At 43.6% G+C, this 23,900-nt stretch overlaps 3 protein-coding genes across 3 annotated transcripts; 1 reads left to right on the plus strand and 2 right to left on the minus strand.

Moving 5' to 3' along the window:
- Positions 1–334: 334 nt before the first annotated feature.
- eefsec (eukaryotic elongation factor, selenocysteine-tRNA-specific) lies at positions 335–12,107 on the minus strand. The gene is made up of 7 exons (XM_080495846.1): positions 11,635–12,107; positions 8,677–8,884; positions 8,370–8,466; positions 7,615–7,779; positions 6,056–6,697; positions 4,281–4,437; positions 335–1,016 (listed from the first exon to the last, which is right to left on the minus strand). Exons 1-7 carry the CDS (start codon positions 11,939–11,941, stop codon positions 835–837), a joined length of 1,758 nt encoding a protein of 585 aa, XP_080351972.1. The 5' UTR covers positions 11,942–12,107; the 3' UTR covers positions 335–834.
- A 497-nt stretch (positions 12,108–12,604) lies between these two features.
- Positions 12,605–18,329, plus strand: ruvbl1 (RuvB-like AAA ATPase 1). The gene is made up of 11 exons (XM_080494667.1): positions 12,605–12,867; positions 13,775–13,861; positions 13,969–14,101; positions 15,051–15,202; positions 15,822–15,911; positions 16,568–16,717; positions 16,816–16,879; positions 16,981–17,179; positions 17,263–17,365; positions 17,451–17,542; positions 17,934–18,329. Exons 1-11 carry the CDS (start codon positions 12,727–12,729, stop codon positions 18,091–18,093), a joined length of 1,371 nt encoding a protein of 456 aa, XP_080350793.1. The 5' UTR covers positions 12,605–12,726; the 3' UTR covers positions 18,094–18,329.
- A 2,007-nt stretch (positions 18,330–20,336) lies between these two features.
- rft1 (RFT1 homolog) lies at positions 20,337–23,746 on the minus strand. The gene is made up of 10 exons (XM_080494658.1): positions 23,551–23,746; positions 23,370–23,455; positions 23,160–23,282; positions 22,789–23,080; positions 22,355–22,489; positions 21,525–21,785; positions 21,292–21,436; positions 21,080–21,185; positions 20,719–20,968; positions 20,337–20,624 (listed from the first exon to the last, which is right to left on the minus strand). The coding sequence occupies exons 1-10, from the start codon at positions 23,611–23,613 to the stop codon at positions 20,454–20,456; spliced, it is 1,632 nt and encodes a 543-aa protein (XP_080350784.1). The 5' UTR covers positions 23,614–23,746; the 3' UTR covers positions 20,337–20,453.
- Positions 23,747–23,900: the final 154 nt, after the last annotated feature.

Consider the following 23,900-nt stretch of genomic DNA (forward strand, 5'->3'; position numbering starts at 1 on the left):
AATGCTTTCGCATTGTATGAAGGATTTATAAATCTGCTCATTGGTTTTAGTGTTAGTCATTTTAGTTGCATCTTGTTACCATTTTTCCAGTCAATCAAATATAAAATATTTTGATAATCCCAGGGGTCATTTATGTAAAGCAGAGTTTTGTGGGGTGAAATTACAACTCCGATGTTCTCAGGCCAAACAGGTACTGTGTTGTCACCAGGGTTTATTATGCTTTACTAAGCGTCACCAATGATCACAGCCAAATAAACAGCCAGAGAAGGAGGTTTGACATCCAGCTAGTTTCATTTGTTTGGATAAAAACATCTGTGTTCCAGTGAAATCCAGCAAAAGACAGTCATTGTTCAGGCATCAAGTACTGCATCATGAAAATTGTTGGGGAAAAAAAAGAAAGGAAATGCACTCAATGTCAAAGCAGAGATTGAAGATTTAAAACTTGACACTTAATTTGATAGAATTACTTCTTTTTTTACAATTTGAGAGAAGATCTGGAGTTCAGGCATTTGAGCAAAGGTTGTATTTCCAGTCACCAGTTTTGGTTGAAAGAAGCCATGCTAAAGAAATATAAAGTCCGTTGCTTGTTTTAAGTATTGACGAAAGCGTGACAACAAAACATGATCAAAAGAAGTGATTTTTAAAAATTCAAACGCAAAAAAAAATAAAAAGAGAGCAGATTTTATCCTCACGATGGAGCAAACGGGATGAAGTCCAGCTCATTACATAAGACTCCCACACCCACTGCATTTCAGCAGACGGCCCAATGGACCGACAAGTATTCACCTCCCCCCCCGTCAGGTCATCTGAAGTCTGAGTCGTGTGTAGCGGAGGTCAAGACTGCACCATCTTCTTGTGAGGATCAAAGATGTAGCGCTTGAAATGCAGGTGAATGCTAACGGGCTGAGAATCTGACTTAGGCTCCTCTTCGGTCGCTGGTCCACCTTTCTGTCCACCCTTTCCTTTCTTCTTGGAGGTGCCGGACAACAACTGTTTGGTCTCTGGGCGAAGACCCTCTGAAGAAGAGAAAGAGTGTTTAAAAATGAAAGTGTTTACAAAAGAGCGAGGCTTCTGGGTGATGAATAAAATCAAAAAATGTGGTGTGCGCTATGTGGAGCATGTGCGTCCGCATAACCGCGTCAGTGGGTGTATCTGATGGATGATCTGGATCGTTTCTTCCCATGTGTGCAGTAGGAGCTATGTCAGGAGCTGTATTTTTTTTTCTTCCGAGTGCTGACCTCGAGATTTACAGATGCATTTAACCTCCTCGTGTGACTGATGAAAATGTGCAGAACAAACGGCGCTCAGTCCTCTCTGCAGTACGGCCACTGTGTGTTCCGTCTCCTGCAGACGTATGTTTTGTCTCATCTCTCTGTTTAGACTCAAACTCGTCACTCCGCTTTCACTCGGGCCCCGGTGCCGCTTCCTGTGAAGTTGTTGTTGTTTGATGCTGCTCATGCAAGCACGACAGCTTTTTTTTTTTTTTCCTCATGCGCCCTATCTGCCTTCTCTGTCGGAGGGAGACTGGCTGCTTGCCATTCGGCACACAGGAGGTAAAGAAATGTTCCGGGTTCGTTGCTTTACACGCTGGTTGTCTGACCTCACGTACAGCGGCGCCAGCATTCTTCGTGTTATCGTTATGCCAGTGTGAGGGTTGTCATGGTTGCAGTGAAGCCAGAAATTTCTCCTCGTTATCAACGATCGGCTGAGTGCGTCCGTTTGCCACCACGAAACACACTCACACCCAAACAAACAACTTGCGCTCTCGTGTCATACAAGGAGAGCTTCTGTATACGTCTCTCAACCCGGGAATGAGATGAGATTTTTCAGCACGGGTTGTGGGGGGGAGCATGATATAAAATAGTGAACAGACTTCAAGGTTAATGGAGATCTCAGGATGTAGAAATCAAAGTGCATTTATGAAAGAGGATTTTGAAAGTTCTTTGATTGATCCAGCCTGATGTTAATCAGACCAGAAATGACCAGCAATCAAGTATCAAATATTAATGAACAAATCTTCTGTTTTTTGTTCTTAAACAAGCAGAGAGTGCAAAAAAAAAGTGTTACTGGCTGCTCCCCAAAGTCCACTGTAATGTTTGGATATATTGATGTAAAATTAATTGCATTAACTTACTTATTAAGAGACACTTGTGGATTAGACGTGGGTGTAGAGTATGTCTGAGTTTAGAACTGTAAAAACAATATCAGGCTTTTTCATTCTGTGTTTTATTTGAACAATATAATATAAAATATATAGTATGTTGTGTGGACTTATGCAGGATATTGGTCACATTGAGGGTGGAAAGCATAATAAATGCTAATTGTCACCAAACATGATTAATTCTTTAATCGAAGGCAAACTGGTTAATCGTTTTAAAATTTCTGAGAGGAAAAAAAAAAAATAGGTGTGGCTCTAAAAAAATAATTAAGCTATTTGCAGCTGTTATGAAAAAGACAAAACATCCAGTGTGTGTAGTTTGCTTGAAAGCAGAGACTTCTTCCACTTTTTAGTCTCTTTATTTTATATATGCATGCTCTGGCAACATTCAAGAGAAAATGGAGCAGCATGAAGGATCCACACCAGAGATTGTTGTGGAAAACCCATCAGAAGTAGCAACTAACCACATATTACTCATGAAATTAATATATATATATAAGAAGAGGAATTGTACTCCTATAAAACTTTATACACAGTTAAATTAAAATAACTTTCAAGAGTTGCATCACAAAATAAACAAAAAAAACAGCCAAACCAGATTTCTTAACCTATAGAGACCCCATTGAATGAAGGCAGTATGATTGAATGAAGCTGGAGTCAGTGTGTATTTCAGATTTCTGAGTATGCAGGATCAAGGCTGTGAAGAGGATGTAGGTGAGGTCCTCTTACTAAATGTTTTTGTTTTCTCTTCCCCAACGGTGTGGATTCGTGGATTTTGAGCAACAGAAGGTAAAATAAACAGTGTTCAGACTTCCCCCGGAACACAGGCGATCCCTGGGGGAATCCTGGGAATGCGGCTCGAGACGTCGGGCCTACCACATCCTGAAAACTGTGTGCAAGCCTCTAAGCTGCGCGTGTATTGATAAAGAAGGAGACTCGTGTAAAGTCAAAAAAAAAAGAAAGAAAAGAGCAATATTGTTGAAACCCCCTATGAGTTTTGCGTTTGAACTGTTGGCGGTATTGCAGTTCTCTGGTCTGAACCAAAGCAGAATACAAAATAAAAACTAGTCCTTTAATCCAACTGTTTTTTGCATTTACACTGCCATTTGTAACTTTACACCAAATCATGTAAACAGTGAAGCCCTTGTGAAAGGATATAGTGTGTAAAAAATCCTTTCATGATGTCTACCACAACAGCGAGTTGTAGAAATGTTCAATCCACTCGTGGGGTTACTGTGGTTCCATTTTGACCAGTTGAGAAACAGAAAATCAACAGTAGATACACTTCCAGAACCAAAAAAAGGAAAAAAAAAAAGCTGCAAACAGACAAACAGTTCTAAAACATGTACCCGCCGATGTTTGGTTTATTCTGTGGTCTTTTTAGAGTTTGTTCCGACGTTAATTGAGCAGGACCCGTTTGCATTAACGTGAACAGAACTCCACTCCTCAAGGTGTCTCTGGCAGTGTCAACACTTGTGGTGCACTTTGCTGGTCTGGACCAAACGTTGAGAAGAAAATGAAAGCCTTGCATTCTGGTTGGGTGCTCTTCATGTTCCCTCTGACCAAAACCATACACTAAACAGCTGTCATGATGCATGTCTTGTAATAAAGCTTTCACAATGCTGTTTTCTGCACTGAATGCAAAATAATCTGGGTGGGATTTTTGTCGTTTTTTTTTTTTTTTTTTTAGATTTACCAGCTGGGAAATGACCAAAAGCCTATTCAAATGTACAGAGAAATTGAAATTGCTCAAGGATTTTCTATGTTAAGCACATCAATACAATAAAATGCAAAGATACAGTGCTAGAAACATCGGTCACCTCTTGTGTTTGATTTTGGAAGAACTTTTTGGTCCGTGCTGCTTCCAGACATCAATTGAACACTTGCAAACCTGGCAGGTGGTGGTGGGAGCTATTTTTTTAAATTGTTCTCTGCTTCTTTAGTAGGACACAGATGGTGATGTTCACACTTCTACAAATCAACTGCACCCATTGTAACATGGTTTGTTTTAACCTGACCAAGCAGGTCAGGTGTAAATTCACCATTATTCTGCAGGTTTCCAGGTGCAGCCAAGTTGGTTCTACCACAATAACGGTTTGTCGCATGTCACTGAAGTACTTACCTTGAATACGAATCTTGAACTTGCCACTCTGTCCGAACCCCCCCTCGATAACACCGCGCTCGCCCGTCGATAGTGTGACCCTCAAGCCCACGAAGAGCTGGAGGTTCGTCTCCTTCTTGAACAAGCTGCGGCCGATCACGGTGTAATCATCAGTCACCTAAAAAAGAGAGGGATATCAAATGAGCTTCGGCAGTATTGACACGCACAATGAAAGCACTGTGAAAATGCTCGTTAACAATTTGGAGTTTTCGTGATTTCATGTGGCCTTCATGCTCATTCCAGAAGGAAAAGCTGCTCTTCTGTCCTGTGCCCTTATCAATTGCGCCGTTCAGCATCGGCCACATTCTCTGAAACTCGCCGCCTGGCTGTCTCGTGCTCTCTCTTTCATATTTGCTTGTATTCCTTGCTTATCATCCATCACTAAGTCGATCTAACCCGCTACTAATCTGATAACGGGAGGGCACCACTCTGTCTCCAACTCAGCCCCACCACCAGCTCTTCCTCTGTCTTCTTCCCAACCCTTATTCATTCTTGAACATTTGACCCGAGTGTCCCTCAAGCGTGACTGATGCGCTGATAAAAAAAAAAAAAGAAGAAAAATAATACAGTTGCTGTACACGTCTGACGGACCGTATGAATTGTGACTGGACGAGCACGTCATATCGCAACAATGCCAGTAATGTGTTCTTTGTACCAGAGGAAAGTCTTTAGTCTCAAAACATAGCTGCCTCATTCTGGGAGACAGATGAACGACATGTGTAAAGTCACATGACCACCGGTTGAACTCGTACACACATGCTGCTTGACTGCCGATTCGATGAGCAGAGCTGTCGACGGCATGAGGTGCTAAAGCAGGAAACAAGTTCACACACTTGACTGGTGACCTAAATCCGACCCTGCACGAAGGTCCGACCAGACAAACTGTAACACAGAGACGACAGGACTCATCATCACTGACGCCTTCACCCTGAACACAAAATTAAATATATAGAGGTTGTTGACGTGTGGAAAAGTTGTTGAATCCCAATGCAAGTTTGGCAACTAATATGGATCAGAATGTAGCAACACTCATCGCTATTATGGAAATCGGAAAAGGCAATGACAACAACATGCCTATGAACAGCAGCGCCGTCGGTCAAAGTATTTGCATCCATTTGCGTATGTTGGAGTCTGTTGTTTGTAAAATGGATTCAAGACACCCAACAGAAATGTTCATGGTCAAAGGTTTCTTTGAACATCGGAAGATCACTTATTTGTCTTGGTTTTTTTGGGGGTTTTTTTTAAATCATGTATTTTTCTGACACCGATATCTCAAATAATTTGCGTAAAGGGGAAAGAGAACTGGAGACGCTCAGAGAGCAGCGAGAGGTGAGTTAACTTATAGTCATGTGTGTAATCCTGTGCCATTCAGGTGTGTCCAAATAGCGCCAGCCTCTGACAGCTAGACAGGACCGGTGGCGTCAGGCGGCCACCCACGCGCGCCTCTGTCACAGCACATGCTACGGCATGTGTACCACCTTTGCCTTAAACACCACCCACGCTGGGTTGCGTTTGCATGCTTGTTTGCGTGTACGTGTCTGTTTATGAATATACAATAGGGGCTCTGTCTGTGCGACATGCTCCAGTGCCACCAGCAATGAGAAACATCCAAGGAGCCGGAGCCACAAGAAGGAGCACAAGGTGATGAGAGAGCAGGAGACGGGACAGCAGTTCAGGGTTCAGGCACCGATATGCATAATTTCACAAAGCAGATAGATTCTTGAGCATCCACTCACCCTTTCTACCTGCCCCTCCTTCTGTTTCGTCTTGCAGATGCGAAGCTGCGGCAGGGCAGTCTCGGCGTAGCCTTTATCTTCAAACCCATGCAGCAGGCGGCCTTGGAAAGCGAGCCGGCATGCGTTGGCGTGGATGTCCGTGTCCAGTTTGGATCCGATTACCAGACAGAGTGACGGACATGTAACGGGTCGCTCAAACTCCAGTAAGGCCCATTGCTCAGGGTCCGACCCCGAAGCCCCGTCCCCCTGACCGGTGGCATACTCTTCTTGGTAGAAGTACTCTCTGTCAAAGGTGAAGGGTGTGTCGAGTGAGCATGGCGGAGGACCTGACGGAGGTGGGTTAGTGTCCGAGAGGGTATCTGAGGGTGGCAGGCCGAAAAAGGTCACCTTTCCCATGACGGTCTCGTGACCCACTGTGATGTGGAACTTGGCCCGGGTGGACAGCGACCCCTTGAAGTAGCCAATCTTTCTCACAGAGATGACGGCGGCAAAGAGGGTGCGCAGGGACCCCGGAGTGCACACCACACCACGCTCAAGAAGCTTGGGGTCAAACTGTGTCACGCACACGCCCACACGGTCCCCCTGCATGGCCCCATTTACAGGCTTCCGAAACATCTGCACAGACTTTATCTTCTTGGTCACCTGACATCAGAGACGGAGATATATAGGACAGTTTAAGACACATAAACACGATGTTTGTAAAAGAGCAATGTAATGATTCGTGTGCAAATATTTAACAATCAGTAGAAAGGCCCTGTATGCAAGATTTTGTAATGACTGCCTGTCAGTGAGGAATTTATACAAGCATAGCAATAAGTAGAAAGTGGAAATAAGTAGAAATAACACACCTTGCTGTCTCAATGAATAGACATATATCAACCCATTTTGTATTATGTGGGTAATTTGTTAATAAATACCACAAAAATTCATAAAGTGTCTTTTTTTGTTGATAAATATTTTATCAGAATGTAGAGTCAAATAGCAAACCACTATTTCCATGTCGTGTTTTGTTTCATTGACAAATGCATCTCCAAATATTCCCAACTGTACAAAGGGACAATTAAAAGATGTATATCTGGCTGTCTACAAGCCTATATCCATCTGCCATAGCAGTCTTAATCCCTTCCTTGACAACCTGTGCCTTTGTGGTTGTTTTTTGTTGTCTATCAAGCTGATAAAAATCCCCATCAGTCAGTCAGATTAAGGCTTCGAAACAAGTGACTGTCAATTTAGCCATATGCTGCCACCAAGAGGCGAACGTGAGAACTGCACAAAAAAAGGCCACTGATCCTTTAGTCAAAGGTTTGCATCTGGTCTAAATTACCCAACTCCCGTGCTGCCAACCCACCCCCCCAAGTTCCCTCATCCTTCCCTCAAATTAAACTGACACATCCTCTGAACCCAGTTAGCCCGTCCGTCCCTGTGCGTGCCCACAGCCAACTCAACTCCTGAACTTCCGAAACGCTGCGGTTTCTAAAGCTGCGTTCCCAACACTCGGGAGAGGTAGTTGCTTGTAAACATCTGAGAGTCTGATTGCCTGCACGTTTTCTGGAGTGTACCTTCAGTGCTGGGATTTCGACAGTGTCGTTAATGGCCAGCGACCCCTGCAGGATGGTCCCCGTCATGACTGTCCCCTGACCGCGGATGGAGAAGCAGTGGTCCACCGCCATGAGGAGAGCACCTCCGGGGTTTCGCTGGGGGAGGTAGGTCTGCTTCTTTAGAAGCTGAAGTGGACCAAAAAAAAAGAAAAAAGATCCAAAAACATTATGAGACGCATATCAATCCAACATAAACACTGACTGTTGACACAGTCACTTAAGTGATTAAGTGTTGATCCCACCCTAATATATGACTTGTACTATTCTTCTTCCCACTGAAAGAAACGAGCACAAGCTCTTCAGGTAAGATATAAACCAGCCTGTTTAACAGGAGCATATTATAGTTGAATCCACAAGGCCTCATAGCAACCAATCAATAACAGGATAATATGTAGATATAATCTATTTGAACACATTTAAGAAAGCAATTAAAAAAAACTAACCTTTGTAGCTTTTTATTCAACTTTAAAATCAACTTTTCAAATGGTTCCCCTACCACCGAGAAGCCCATGGAACTTCTCACAATACCACACAAATTCAACCCTGGAGGTTCTCTAACCTCCTCGGAAGAAGAGGAAGACAGTGGGTGTATTCAGCTGGTTGCAAGATGTTATCATGCACACAAGTCACACTGCAACAAATTATAAATCATCAACACTAACAACTTATACGTTGTTTTGACTTGTACAAGTAACAATATTAGGAGAGCAGTTTACCTCTATTAAGTCTGGAACTCCCTGTGGCTCCTCTGTGTCAGAAGCTTCTGGGCCACCAGGCTTTGCTGCCACAGCTATCACTGGACAATCCTTAAATCTGACCATCCAAGGAAATAAAACACAACAGGGCACTTTGACATTTAAGGTGCAAAAGAAAACATAAATAAGAAGTGGGTCGCGCAAGAAAAAAAGAGGCTAGATAGAGGTTGTGTAACGATTGACCTGATTTGACATTTTAACCTTCTCTACTGGAATTGTCCAAACACAGTCCAAATGAATTGTGGGTTTGTTTGTTTGTGAAACAGACCTGGTGTTCTCCAGCGTTTTGTGCATTCTCTTGGTCATTTTCTCAATGGCACTTTGTCTCTTGGCGGGTGGCAGCAGGTCGATCTTATTCAGGACGACAACCATGCGTGGGCACGTCAGCTCTCCTATCAGCAGACACTCGGCAGTCTGAGTTTGCACCCCTTTCACCACATCCACGACCAGCATCATGAGGTCAATGATCTGGGCGCCTCGAGAGAAACAGGGTGCGAAATACAGACGTGTAAGAAACGCAACAAGCTGAAAGCAGAGCAACTTCACTTTTCTGTGACTTTTCATCTGTGTAACATCTATGGATGTGAAAATGCACAAACTTTGACAAGAAACTATGAACCAAAAAAAACAGTAATGCAAGCAAGAATGGACACGGACGACCAACAACAACAGAAGAACAAGCAGATACATTTAGGGAGGGGTGCACCAAGGCAGAGAAAAGGCTAGAGGGTTGAAACTGGAGCTGCAGCGCACTTGGTTGTCTTTCCTTTCCCTCTTTTCTTTTCCTGACTTTGGCAGTTGAACTTTCCTGTGTTCCCCTCTTTTCTGTCCTTCTATTTGGCTCCCTCTCTTTCCTGTACTCTCCCCACTTGGGACTGGAGGGGAAGTTTAATACATACCACCAATCCACACTCTGTGCTTTCTCCCTAATATACAGCATGTGCCACTCCAGTCGTACAAGTTTACGATGTTTGCTAGACTAAAAAAAAAGAGCAACGACTGTCTGGAGGGCCTAAAGAATACAAAAATGTCAACTGTCTGCTTGGACAAGGTTTTTCATATAGAAAACTGTTAAATACAGTTATTTTGAGGGTTGATTAAGATGTGTTAAGATGCATAAGTTTCAGTCCTTTTGAATGAGTGTTCTGACCTGCAGCACCACTACAGTTGTTTTATATTTTAAACCGCATGTGTCAAACTCCGGTCCTCGAGGGCCGCAGCCCTGCACGTTTTGCATGCCTCCCTGCTTCAACGCAGCTGATTGCCATGAGCAGCTCCTTATCTGGCTTTGTGCTGAACGTGGTGATGAACCATCAGGACATTCAGTGGAGGGAGACGTAGAAAACGTGCAGAGCTTCGGCCCTTGAGGATCTGAGTTTGACGGCCTTAATTTAAACCATCCTTGTCAATGTGTTCAAAACATGTTTTTTGCAGAAAAGTGTGCCGCCTGCTGGATGGCTCAGATATGACTTCGGTAAGACACTGCAGCCTTGTTAACTTTTGTACACTCATTTAGAAATTCTCAATTGGGATTTTTTTTCCTTTCTCACTGATACCAACAGAAATGATCGTTTGAGAAAAAACAAGTACAACAAACTTCTTCCATTTTTGTGGCCTGAGATCATTTGAAGTTATTTAAGAAAACATTTGGCAAAGAGTGTAAACCTGCATTTGGACTGTCTGTTGTTTCATATTGATTGATTGTTTTGTGAATTCAATTTTGAGAGATTTTACTATTATAATGCAGTATTGTAAAGATATATTTAATCTTAATTGAATAACTATGAAATATACAACAGTACTAAAAACAATTGTAAGCTGATGAAATTAATGCTAACTGAAATAAATTATGTGATACTGTATTATTAACTCCAATGCCTCAAGTATTGGATAGTAGCCACAAAGTTCTCATTGAAACATGGTAAGGCAGCTTGTTGTTTATATACTGAAACATTTTAGAAAAGTCCATCAAAGAATCTGGGGAAAAGGCTGGAAATGTATACCAAAAAAATCAATATTCTTCATCTTATATTTGCAGATTCGATCCTACACCTCCCCTTGTAAATCTGTCAAAGTGACCTTGAGCAAGAAACGGAATGCCTCAGTCCCAAAAGATGGATTGAGCTCTTTGCAAGGCAGCCATCAACATTGGTGTGGGTGTATATGTGTGAATGTGACTGTCTATATTTGATTTATCAAGATTATTGTCACAGGGGTGGAAGATTATCACACCAAATATTGAGCAGGCTGTCAGTCCATGTCTACAGATCGCTCAACAACATACACACATTTAGAATGACAGCCAATTTAAATGAGGCAACAATGCAAACCATTGCACCATCAAGTCTCCTGCCTATCAGCCATTTTCACGATTTTATTTGTCTGCTGCATTGTCCGACTTGATGAGGTACAAATTTTGAATCTAATATGATTCGATGGCTCAACAAGGGTTCAAATATTTCAAAATAGTCCTCTCTGTGGATGTGCATGGGACAAGCTTCGTCCCACAGTCTAAAAACATTCATGTGGGGTTGACTGAAGGCCCCAAGTTGTCCATAGGTGTGATTGGGAGTGTGTGTGGTTGTCTTGTTTCCCTGCGTTTGCCCTGAGATGGGCAGGCTGCCTGTCCAAGGTCCTCACCCTGAGAAAACTGGGTTTCGTTTCAGCGCCTTGCTATCCTACACAGGATGAAGCAATATAGAAGATGGAGGAATAACGACTCAGTCACAATTTCTACAAATTCTAGCAAGTTGTTGGTTTTTTTTTTCCCAGTGATGCCTCCCCTTTACATTTATGACTGATGATGTCATGGTTGGGGATGTTGTTAGTGGGGTATATCATAATAAAATGTGCTTCTGGCGTTCTGTCCCTCCTATCCATGTTAATTTAATTGCCAAAACATGACAAAGGTCATTCTACATAATGGCGTGTTGTTCAATATCACTGCAACCCAGTGTATCAATTGTAAACAAATAGTTCAATTATACATTTTCTGACAGAATACAGAAAGACACAACGTTATTATCATTGTCAAAGCAACATCAGCTCCGCAGACTTGTCCTGAATAAGCTGGACAGTGCATTTAATGCAGTTTCACATCACATAGTACAAAGAGTAGTCGTATCATGTATTTTATGAGTCTTAACACTCTTCACGTACTATCTCGCTTCAGATGTTTCTTTAATGTCACTTGTTTTGAATATTTTGGTTTGACACCTGTGCTCACCTCCAATGATGGTCCGAATCAGCGACGCGTGCCCCGGACAGTCCACCAGGGTAAACTGGAGGCTGTCATACGGGAGCTGCCCTCCGCTGTCTCGGAGGTGATCCGGGAGATCCACCGTGAAGGAGGAGAAGCCGAGGTCCAGGGTGATCCCTCTTTCACGGGACTGCGGGTTCTTGTCGAAAGCGGCCGTGGAGGCGGTGCTGCTGAGCGCCCTAGCAAGCGACGTCTTCCCGCTGTCGACATGACCCAGGACCCCGATGTTGAAGTTCAATGTCTTGGTCCCGCTGCTGTCCGACGACTCTGTCATTTTATCAGCTGCCTGTTGAAATATTAACTAACCAGCGTGTTTGTCTTCCGAGTTGGACCTCGAGCTTTTTCAGGCTGCGAAGGGTCTACAAACTCCCCCGCACCTCAGCGTGTTAGTCTAAACCGAAACTCTCTAAGAAAAATTTAAAAAAAATTCCGAACACACTGTTCTAATAGATATTAGCTCTCATTGCAAAATTAGTTACGACTAAGCCAAACTTTTGAGGAAACTGTTGACAGGAGCGTCTCTCTTGGTGTCACTGTTCACAATCCCCGGGGACAACATGCTAAAAAGCGGAACTGTATACTGTGGAGAACAAAATTATTACAAAAATAACAAATCGCGCCTTAAACAATCGCACTTTAGCTATGATTAAATTGCAAACATCGCATAAAGCAGTTCTTTAAGTAAGTACAGTGTGTATGCGATACATATATTCGCACATTTAAAAGTTTCTAGTTGTTTCTCCTACGATGATACAACCGGGGACACCAACGGAAACAAAACCCCACGAAGGCGGTTCCTAAATATGATTGGCACATCATCAACCAATGAACTTCTTGCACTATTTGACAGCGTCCAATAGGTTTCTACATGCATCCAAAGAGGCGGGCCTACAATGTATCATGTCCGCTTATGTTCCCTAGTAACCCACATGGAAACCGTTCCCTCTGTGTTTTGGGTTTCGGCGCCGAAAGGAAATCACCTGAAGTTTCAAGAGTCTTTTGCTTCTCTTTGCTTCATCAGATATCGTTAGCGGACATAATTGTAAAAACAGCATCGCCATGAAAATAGAGGAGGTAAAAAGTACCACAAAGACCCAGAGGATCGCTTCTCACAGTCACGTTAAAGGACTCGGGCTGGACGAGGCCGGGAATGCTAAACAGGCAGCGTGTGGACTGGTGGGTCAGGAAGCGGCCAGAGAGGTAATGCTACATGGTACCCGACTTATTCTTTTTCGAGTAGATGAATTAGTTGCAGCGTTGTTGGCCTATTTCGGAGAGGATTTAGATTAATGCAAGAATTGGGCTGTGCTAAAATGCTAACACTGTTAGCATGTGTGTGTCGCTGTTGCGTCTTCAGGTGTGAGAGAGAAAATCTTTTTTTTTTGTAGAAGTCACTGTCATTTGTTACTATTTTAATCACTTTTTTTGTCTGCCGTTTGCGAATTGGTTAGGTTTGTGTTAATCATATCCACCAGCCGTAAGAATTCACGCTACTTGTGACAAACAATCTGCATCAGTTTTATTGTTGTATTTGTACATTTATTCATTACACTACTAGTAAATCTGTTTACACATCTTCATGATATTATACAGTTGTGAAGTCCAGTGATAAGCTTGTGGTCCAAATACAGACTGCCCCATTCGTTGACCTTGTTTTTCAAATATTTTACTCCTTGCTTTAAATATCCAAGATCCTATCACTCAGCCTCAGAATGACCTTCTAAACTATTCTTCAATCACCAACCAATGCAACATACTTTAAAGTCTTCCCAAATGAATTTATCTCTTGGTTGCTGGAATAAAAACTGACATGATTGAATGACTAATGGACAGCTGTGCAAGTAGTATAAAGAACCAATGCATTCACTCTGTCATTGTAATAGTACTAAACATATTATCTATGCATTACTCCTTATTAGTATATGTAGTAGTATCCATAGTAGCAGCAGCACTAGCATTGCATAAGCTCATACAAATATGTTAGTCCAGACTGGTTATATCCTCTGTGTTGTCCAATAGTCAGACATATTTAGAGGACATGGTAATGTGCTTGTATTGCATTAAAACGACTGAGCATTGTTTGATTTTTTTCTCTCTCTCTCTTTAGGCATGTGGCATTATTGTAGAGCTCATCCGCTCAAAAAAGATGGCAGGAAGGGCAATTTTACTGGCAGGGCCACCTGGAACAGGGAAGGTAAGCATGCATTCTGTTAACTTGCAACACAGCAGCTTCATTTTTGTCTCCGTTACTGGTGATGATTACATGACTTTTGCTTCTCTCGTCTACTCTCTTGCCCTCAGACTGCCCTTGCCTTGGCCGTAGCTCAGGAGTTGGGAAACAAGGTGCCTTTTTGCCCCATGGTCGGCAGTGAAGTCTACTCATCGGAAATTAAAAAAACTGAAGTACTGATGGAAAACTTCAGGCGAGCAATTGGTAATTGTCAAATAAATCATCAATCCTTACTTAGATTGATCATAGCCAACAGTAATGAATGACTGCTGTTATATGGTAGGTTCTTATATGTTGTACATTTGCAGTTATAGTATGCCACACAGATAATTAACACAAGTAGTGTTTCTAGATACAGCGTGTTCACGTTTGTAGCAAAGGAAAGAGAGACATCATTTAAACGATGGTCAAAATAGAACCATACAGTGACAGGTATATTTAATATTTGAATTTCCTTGAAACTCTGAGTGGGGCAAATTGTTATAGATGTGGGTGGGGGAAAATGCGGAGAGAAATGAACTCTCAAAATTTTTCTAGTCCTGTATTATCTTTCGCATTCTTGACTAGTTTCGACGATTCTTCAGAAGGACGTCCTTGGGCAGGGACAACACAGTGTCCTGCTCGCCCAGGTGTCATAAGCTGAAAGGCAACACCTGAAAGGGGATTAAAGGAGTTGATGAGAGGGAGGAAAGTCCAGCGAGAGAAAGGAGTTTGTCGGACCGCTGATGGTACCTGTCGAATGGGAGGAAATGGAGCTTAGCTGGTCATCAGCACATTCAACCCAGGTCCACAACAGGACCCACAGTGGGAGTTGGTTTCATGTGAAGGTTGTCATCACTTTGTCAATAACAACTCTGTGACAGACAGTCGCTGCCTTATGCATTGATTTCTGACCCTCATGGCCGAGGATCAAGCACCTGTGTGCTGCTCATACTCGGGGCCCACGGCCTGCACAAGAGACGAACAAGTGTGTGATCATGTTACACTGAATGATGCCAAGGCATTTCTCAGGCACGCACACGTCCCTTCCAGTAATAAAATACATTGTTCGGTGGTCTGGATGGCGTGCCGGCTTAGCTGATCAAGGTATATAAAGGCTCGATTGAGGTCTTACTCTGCACGTGTTCCTGACTGTAATGCCGCCCACATCCAGGTCTGCGCGTCAAAGAAACGAAGGAGGTGTATGAAGGGGAGGTGACAGAGCTGACCCCTTGCGAGACTGAGAATCCGATGGGCGGCTACGGGAAAACCATCAGCCATGTCATCATCGGTCTGAAGACAGGCAAAGGCACAAAGCAGCTCAAGGTCAGACTGTTAACAATAACCTGTCATTGCTCTTCAGGTTCACTAGTATTACCTTCACTACAGGCTGTGAAGATAATTGGGCTGCGTTGTGTCTGCGTATGTATTGGTATGTCCTCTCATGACATTGTTTTTTTCCAAATTGAAATTTAACCTTGACATATTTTACTTTAGTCTTGATTTTTTATTTTTTTTTTCCGATATTTTCATTTTGAAATTTCATTCATTTAGCGAAAGGCAGGTTATGATGCACACCAGTTTATTACGGGGCGACCACAACCACATACACTCTCACACGTGTAGCCAATTTAATACCACCAGTTAATATAAAATGGATGTCATCTTGACAGTTAGTTAGAAAATGGCTGATTTCTTCAGCCCGACTCTTAATTTTTTTATTGCTGCCATGTTTGGGATACTATTCTACAATATTGTAGTCAAACACTGACATTCTGTGATTTATAATATTAGTTCTTGTTGAAGGGTTTAGTTAAAGCCTAATGTCTAATGTCTTGATTTAGTTCTCCTTTGTTGCTTCAGGCATATGTTACAATATAATTGGATATCCGCAAGGTAATGCTGTAAGTTTGCATTTGACTTAAGAACGCGTGTGTCTCCTCAGCTTGATCCCAGCATTTACGAGAGTCTCCAGAAGGAGCGTGTGGAGGTGGGGGATGTCATTTACATTGAAGCCAACAGTGGAGCCGTTAAGGTGAGCCCTCGTCTTTTCACGTTTGTCGAATACGCCACACGAAAGAAAACTATGAAAATAGATGAACTCTCGAGATTCTCTGTCACAAATATAACATAAACAACTTCCGAGATGCACATGTTCTCGGTTCGGCCAGAGCAAGGTGCTCTCCATGTTGCCTGTCTTCCCCAGTCCTTCATGGTGGCATACTTTCATCTCTCTCAGCCCTGCTTGAAAGCTCAGCTGTTTTTTTTTTTTTTTTGCCGCACTCTCTGGAATGAGCATCTCTCATTCCTGCAGCTCTTCACGCTCCCTCTATCTCTCCCATCTTGCACAATGCCTCTCTTCCAGCAGTGGAGCTTGTGGCCTGTGTTGACAGGCTGTGGTGACGGCTCCTTTAATCGGCGCAGGTGGGCCAGGGCTGCAGGTCGGCTTTCGTCGGAGGGCAAAAGAGGAGGGCAGGGTGACACATTTGTTGCTGTTGACAGCAATCTGATGATTTGCTTTCTCAGACTCTTTCATCCAGCCGTGCCTCCGCATCGGGCTGGCACAGGGTTCAATCATACACCTGCTCATCTGGTCTTTTTTTTTTTTTGACCTCAGCAATGGGTTTTTTTTCCATTTGTGTTAAAAGGTGGATCGTTATTCCAACATGTTTGAAATGTGTGGCTTTGCAGCGACAAGGCCGATGTGACACTTTTGCAACAGAGTTTGACCTTGAGGCAGAGGAGTACGTCCCGCTCCCCAAAGGTGACGTCCACAAAAAGAAGGAGATCGTACAAGATGTCACACTGCATGACCTGGACATTGCAAACGCCCGGCCACAGGTACAGAACCATAATAATGCAAGAACATCTGTTCATATGCAACAGTGCAAATATTACGTTGCCACTCACTTTAATATTGACTGACTGTTAATTCCCAGGGCGGCCAGGACATTCTTTCTATGATGGGACAACTGATGAAGCCTAAAAAGACAGAAATCACAGGTAGAGTGAGACTGTTGCTCAAGGACTGACATACCCAGTTGGCTTCGCTTTGGCACTTTGGTTGGATGACATACGGCCTGCCTGTATTTTCTTTACTTCAGATAAGCTGCGTGCAGAAATCAACAAAGTGGTGAACCGTTACATAGACCAAGGCATTGCTGAGCTCGTACCTGGGGTGCTGTTTGTGGATGAGGTGCACATGCTGGACATAGAGTGCTTCACGTATCTCCATCGAGCCCTGGAGAGCACCATCGCGCCCATCGTTGTATTTGCCTCGAACAGAGGGAACTGCCTCATCAGGTGAGGGACGACGAGACGTTTTTAATGTGGAGGAAAAAAATGTGAAGGTTTGTTTGTTTGAACGCTTCCTTCCTGCTCATCAGGGGAACAGATGACATCAGCTCACCACACGGGATCCCGCTGGACCTGCTGGACAGAGTCATGATAATCCGCACGATGCTTTACACACCACAGGAGATGAAGCAGGTCCGTTTAGGCTCCTGAATGTCCAAATTTCTCACATGCCGGGTCTTATTTGGGTTCGTTTCACTGACAAGTTCTCGGCTTTCAGATCATCAAGATCCGCTCTCAGACCGAGGGGATCAGCATCAGCGAGGAAGCTCTGTCACACCTGGCTGAGATTGGCACCAAGACAACCCTCCGGTACAGAGATATACTGTGATACTGACGAGAGTGAAAAAATAAGCGGTGTGTCCACAGTGGTGGTAAAGGAGGGTGTGGCATGGAAGCATTTAGAAGGTGGATTACACCCTCAGCTTAGCATTTTGATTGAAATGGACTAAACCCTGGTGTTGACCCTAAGTATGGGGGACCTTTTTATGAATACCACCTGCAGCATGGAGGGCATTCAATGTGAAAACGAGCCAAGTGTACATTGCAGATTGCGATGACTTGCTGTGACAACCAGTGTAGCATCAAAAAAATTCGAAGAAATGATAGGTATTACCACAAAGAAAATGTAAATCCTTGTAATGTGCCTCATTATCTTCCATCGTAAACGTGTGTTAGCAGCTCTTGTCTCTTGTCACCTCAGGTACGGTGTCCAGCTGCTGACTCCAGCCAGTCTGCTGGGCCGAGTTCAGGGAAAAGAAACGGTGGAACGGGAGCAAATAGAGGAGATCAACGAGCTGTTCTACGACGCCAAGTCTTCGGCCAAAATCCTTCAAGACCAGCATCACAAGTTTATGAAATAACTGGATTTCCTCTTTTTATTTTTTATAATGCAGCACCTCAAAGGAGATTTTTTTGTTTTCAGCTGGTTGGTTCTTGTCTTTGTTCCATGTTGTTTCCTTTTTTTTTTTTCCATGTTTAATCTGCAGGCTAGTGTGCCTGCCTTGGCCTGATTGACTGTAGTAGTTCAACTGTTCCAGTATGTTTTCATTCATTATTTGTTGAGCAATTTTTGAATAAAGAGGAAAATATAAATTGACTCATTTCTCAGATTGCTGGACTACCTTTTACTGAAACACCTAAAGAAAATGCATAATGGTTGAAAGGATGTAAATGTTCATATAAGACCTTTCATTTATGTCAATAATAAATAAACATGAAAAAGGTGTAAATAGTCAGCCTGGATAAAAGCTTTCGGTCACCACTTGTTTTCCTTAAATTCAGTGAAACTTATCAGACAAAACCATTGATTATTGAAGTGAAACTCACAGACATTGTATTTTAGGTTACCAGCTTTATTACTGCACTCCTTCATGTTCATGACTAGATCTGCAAAACATGCCACAAGTAAACCATTGATGCGGAATGACAAATATGGCTGTGACCATATATGGAGTGAATTACAACAAAACAGACCCACCCCTTCACCCTGCTCTACTGCATGTTCGGGTTCTTTCATTCACTTCCTGGCTGGTTGAGTTGAGCGTGCGTTGAAAGCCGTCTCTCCTCCTGACCTGGCTCGACTGAACACGGACGGAGCAGCTTTACCCATTTTCTCTGTGGGGGGAGGGAATATTTCACTTGCAACTAAAGCAAAAAAAAAAGTAGGAATCTGAAATGCTTTGTCTCAATGGGAAGGAGGGGGAAGGAGCAGGGAGCAGTCTCACTGGAATCTCCCATCATTAAAACCCGTCTTTCTGTATATGGAGTGGAAACTTCAAGCACATGAGAAATGCCCCTCACGCAAATGAACAGCCGGAAAGTGATCCACTGTTAACCCCTTACAAATGCAAAATACTTTCTTTTTAAGCCAGACGGACCGTGTGTATGTATGTCCTTACCACACTCGTCCAATACTTCGAAGGTTTTGCTCTTTGCAGGCCCGCTTGTACCCAGTTTGGTCTTTGCGTCGGTCAGCTCCTCTTCTCTCACTTCAGGCCGCTGCGTCTGTTCGTCTTCCTGACCGGCCTGCAGGAAATATGTGCATCACTATCTTGGACATTTCCTGCAGCAATTGCTTTTAACAGTGCGAAGAGATATGCCTTGTGATGAGAAGTCTTACTTGGGACATGATGGCTGGGTAGCTGAGGATATCGTCTAAGGAATTCTTCTTCTGGCAGTCCTGTTTCTTCTGTGGATCTCGACCAATGCACTCTCACATATATACACACAACTGAGCAGCGATTCTCCTGTGGACAATAAATCCGGGCCCAAGAATAATAAATGACGTAACAAGTAAACGCACTCCTCCTCCTTTCTGCCTCTGGATGTTTTCATGTTTTGCTCTTCCCTGCCGTTTTAAGACAGAATTATGGGATCATTTCAACAGCTTATGGCGTCACATTTCACCAGGTGAAGCCTTGAAATGCAGGGATATGATAATGCTGGTTTGGATGGTTTTGTACAATTGTTAAAAGAGTTTCTTGTAACAAGCTGCACAAGCAAAGCGAGGTCAAAGTTTATAATTAACTCACAGGAGTAGTTTTTATCTTAAATTTCAAACTGATTGCAAACTCCACATCATTAACAGATCTTGTAAGGAAAGTCATAGGAGAGTAAACAAGCATTACCCCACTCCAAAAGAATGCCCTCCCACCCTTTCCTGCTCATGTTCCTATAATGACATCATTATTCAGCGTCTAGAGACCCTAAAATCAGCTGCAATTACATGAAAAACTGGAGAACCTTGTTTGCCACCAGCGTGGCAAATACTAAACTCAAACCACTCTCGAATGACGCACACATCACTAAAGTACATGATAAACCTAATAATGTCACATCGTTACTGCAATTTATGTAAATCATTGTCAGACTACAGCTACCAATCCAATGTGAAAATATATCTCTAAGTTATTCTACTGTTTAATTAATAGCAAGAACAGTAAAATATGCAAAATAGTTGAATACTTATAAGAAATAAAGAATTTCAACATTTCACACTCCTTAAGGAACCACAAAAACATGAAGACAATTGTTTTTGTTTTATTTGAAAATAAACAAAGCCTGTAAACAGTACACAGGAATGGTACAGTAAAACAACCTGCACGATTTGACTCACATACGAGGTGAGGTTTGTGGAAAAGCCTGCTTTCACGCAGTCAGTAACTGTATCAGAGAATCTCTCGTGGTCGTGGCAAGAATGGCCGCTTTCCTTTGGTACCGATCAGCTCAACGTCCTTTTTTGTCTGTATCGAGGCAGAAGTTGAGTCGTCACAAACTGAACGAGTCGAGTCTCTGTGAGGACAACTGCAACGAGCACGCACAACAGGCACACGGCTCCGACTCCTATGTGAACCAGCCTCAGCATCCAGCCGCTGCCACAGCAGAAAGTGGTCTGAAAACCGGAAAACAAAGAGGCTCAAATCAGGCTCTCTGATCTCCATGCGAAATGAGGAATGTCATTTGTTACAAAGGAAATGACGTGATACCTCAGAAATTGCTGTGACGCCTCCACTGACAGCGAGTGCCAGCAGCAGCAGCGGGGAGGGCAACAGGCCTCGAAGAGGTTTCCACTGACTGCACCTGAAGTACTGGTGGATGTAGAGCAGGCTGTGGACGATGCGGAGACCCATGTTGAGGCAGTTGGCCATAATGAAGCCAACACTACCAGCCCACCATGTTAGCACATAGGAGAGGAAGAGGAATGACACAGACAGGGCCAGCATGACCAGATTATACCTGAGGGCAAAAGAAAAAAAAGAAAAAATACAAACACTGGTGTTGACTGACGGGTTGTATGCAGTGAATTAAGAGTATTGTTGCATGTAGATAATCTTACTGCAGTCTTACTTATCAACCTCTTCTTGGCTCATAGCAGCAAAGACAAAACACTCTGATACACCGTTCACAGCAAGCAGGAGAACATAGCAGCTGTAGCACCTCAGCAAGCTGGGCCCTTTAGGGGGGAAAAACTGATAGATAAATTAAAAAAGAAAAAGAAAAAAAAAAAGAGAGCTCTACATGTGTTGACATCTTCTATGATCGGACTGCAGCTCACGTACCCGTTCCACTACTCAGCAAAGTGCCACCATACATATCCAGAGCCAAGTGAGAGTAGGCGTAACCAAACACTGTGAAGATCAGGCCGATCACCAGCACAAGCTTCAGCAGACACTCCAGGACCTCTGCCGCAATCATAACATCCTCCTGCGAACAAAACCCACAGCGAGAGATACAATCGGCAACCGTCCATTCAAATGCGTTCACAGACACGTGTTACCTTCACGGCACTGACCCGTTTCTGACTTTCCACATCGCGCCCTCTCTGCAGCACTTTGGCAAAAAATATGTAGAAGCTTTCCTCGATGGGCAGGAAGATGAATCGCGCCACCATGGAGCCCAGATTGTTGACAATGTCGTAAACACCCTGGTCTCCAAAGCTGAGGACATTCAAGAAGGTCATGACGTAACGCTCGCCCTCCGTCAGGATCTGCTTCAGAAAGGACTGCTTGAAGAAGCTCCAAGTGAGCCGGGCCAGAGTCCAGTCTATCCACGGCTTCAAACAAAATCAGAGAGCAGGGTTATTGGTCCTCGGTGGTGTTAAGCACATACTGAAACTTGGAACAGGATTATTGCGGTTGAAATCAGCAGAGTCCTAAAGTTTTGCTGTACCCATTCTCGGATTTGCTCCATACATCATTGAAACGTTATCCACAAACCCCCCACAAAAAGTGTGAACAATTTTTGAGCTTGTATATCTATTATTTCTGAGATACGATGGTTGAAAACTGAGATATAATCTGAAAATGTTGTGTTCATGCAGGTTCCTTCAAATATCCTGCACTAACAGAAAACCTTGGAAACAGTAGGTCAACAGTTTAACAATTGTAATTATGGCTTAGCGAATATTACATACATCTGAGCCTGACATCGACACTCAAGGCCACATTAAGGCGGTATTAATTGTCTATTCACTCCACTATCAAACAACTTCAGGTGTTTTATTAAACTTGACACACAGAATCTTGTGCAAGATGACCCACATCCAAACCCAAACTCCCAACAAAATAATGTGGCAAGATTTGAAGGACCTAAACACTCGGTAATGCACAATATTACTTTTACCTCTCCGTCTGTTCGGCTGGGCAGCAGATCTCGAACACGACACAGAGGGAATTTCTTCCTGGCTGATTCTTTGGACCTCAAGAAACGAATGAAGTAAACGGCGTAGCACAACACGAGGAATCCTGTGTACACCAACTGTGGAGAAAAGAAGACTTGGAGATTTTTTATGATGTTCCAAAAATTGTTTCTGAAATGACCAAATCAGTGTTACTAAGCTTCAAAACAATACTTTCACCAATTTCAATGACTTAATACCAACAGCACTGCTTATTATTATATGTTAGAACAATAATTAAAAGGGATCCTGTTATCATGGACACTGTCTGACTCCAAACTGAAAGCAAATAACAGATGTATAGACCTTTCCGTGACAGGAGATTTAGAAGCGGCAGCATGAACAGTTTCATGACTTATTTCCTCAACAGATTCCTTACGTGGGCAGCGGAGAAGATGTAGAGGCCCCATTCACGGGCAAACGCCACCAGCACCACAGTTATACTGCACTTTGCGATCATCGCCAAACTCTCAGCCACGGCTTTCAGTCGGACAAACATGTGAGCCTGAGCCAAGACCCAGAGGGGCTCTGCCAGGAGCTCCTGCACTCCTGCGAGGGCAAACAGCACCACGGCAGGACCGTAGTATGGAATAGTGTGGGCATCGGGGACCTCCAGGAGCCACAGCCACACACAGACCAAGAGCGAGGCCCATAGCACACCCAGGGGTAGCCTGCAAATATGAAGGACAAATAGATGGATTTGGCACAATGAGGATGGCCAACAAGAAGAGTGCTGATCGGAATACTCACGTCAGCCAGAGGAGGTTAATAACTTGTCTCCAGCTGCGATTCGTCCCCGATTCCCCGCTCAAACAGGCTCTTCTGAAAGCCTCTCTGGATAAAAACACTAATGTGGAGTACAGCAGGGTCAGCCTGCCCCACAAAAAAAAAATAAAAAAAACACCTTAGAGCAGCTGGAGACGTGATCCCGGAGCTCGTTGTGATTTCTGACACGTTTACCTGACATTGACAACTCCGATCAGCTCTTTGGACACAAATCGTAGGGTGAAGGCGTTCAGCAGGAACGTGAGCACTCGGAACATCACCTGGAATGGAAGAAAAAAAATAAAATAAACGACACAGACATTCAGCACACCTACACCTCGGTGGCGTTCGGAGCTCAGCTCTCGTCCAAGTTCACCTGCAGCAGCACGTTGTACGACGCCAAGGTGGACGCATCTTGGAGTATCTCCTGAGAACTCATCGTTCCTCTGCGACCCACGTCTGCCCGGTGAAACGTTGACCGCGTGTCCGGCGCTGTTTACGAAGGATCGTCATTTTAAAGTCATTATGATGGGAAAACTACAGACGAAACCAACGACAGGAGTAGAACGAGAAGGAGAGACACCGGCCAACACAAACACTTCCGTACACATTGGTCGGACGTACGTCACGCGGTGACGTGGCCAAACGTGAGGTTCGTGCGTGTCTATGCATGGGGCTGTCGCGAGAGGGCGCGGTACTCATTGATCACGTCTTCTCCTGCACGAC

Source organism: Blennius ocellaris (genome assembly GCF_963422515.1).
Source record: "Blennius ocellaris genome assembly, chromosome: 4".
Classification (NCBI taxonomy): Eukaryota; Metazoa; Chordata; class Actinopteri; order Blenniiformes; family Blenniidae; genus Blennius; species Blennius ocellaris.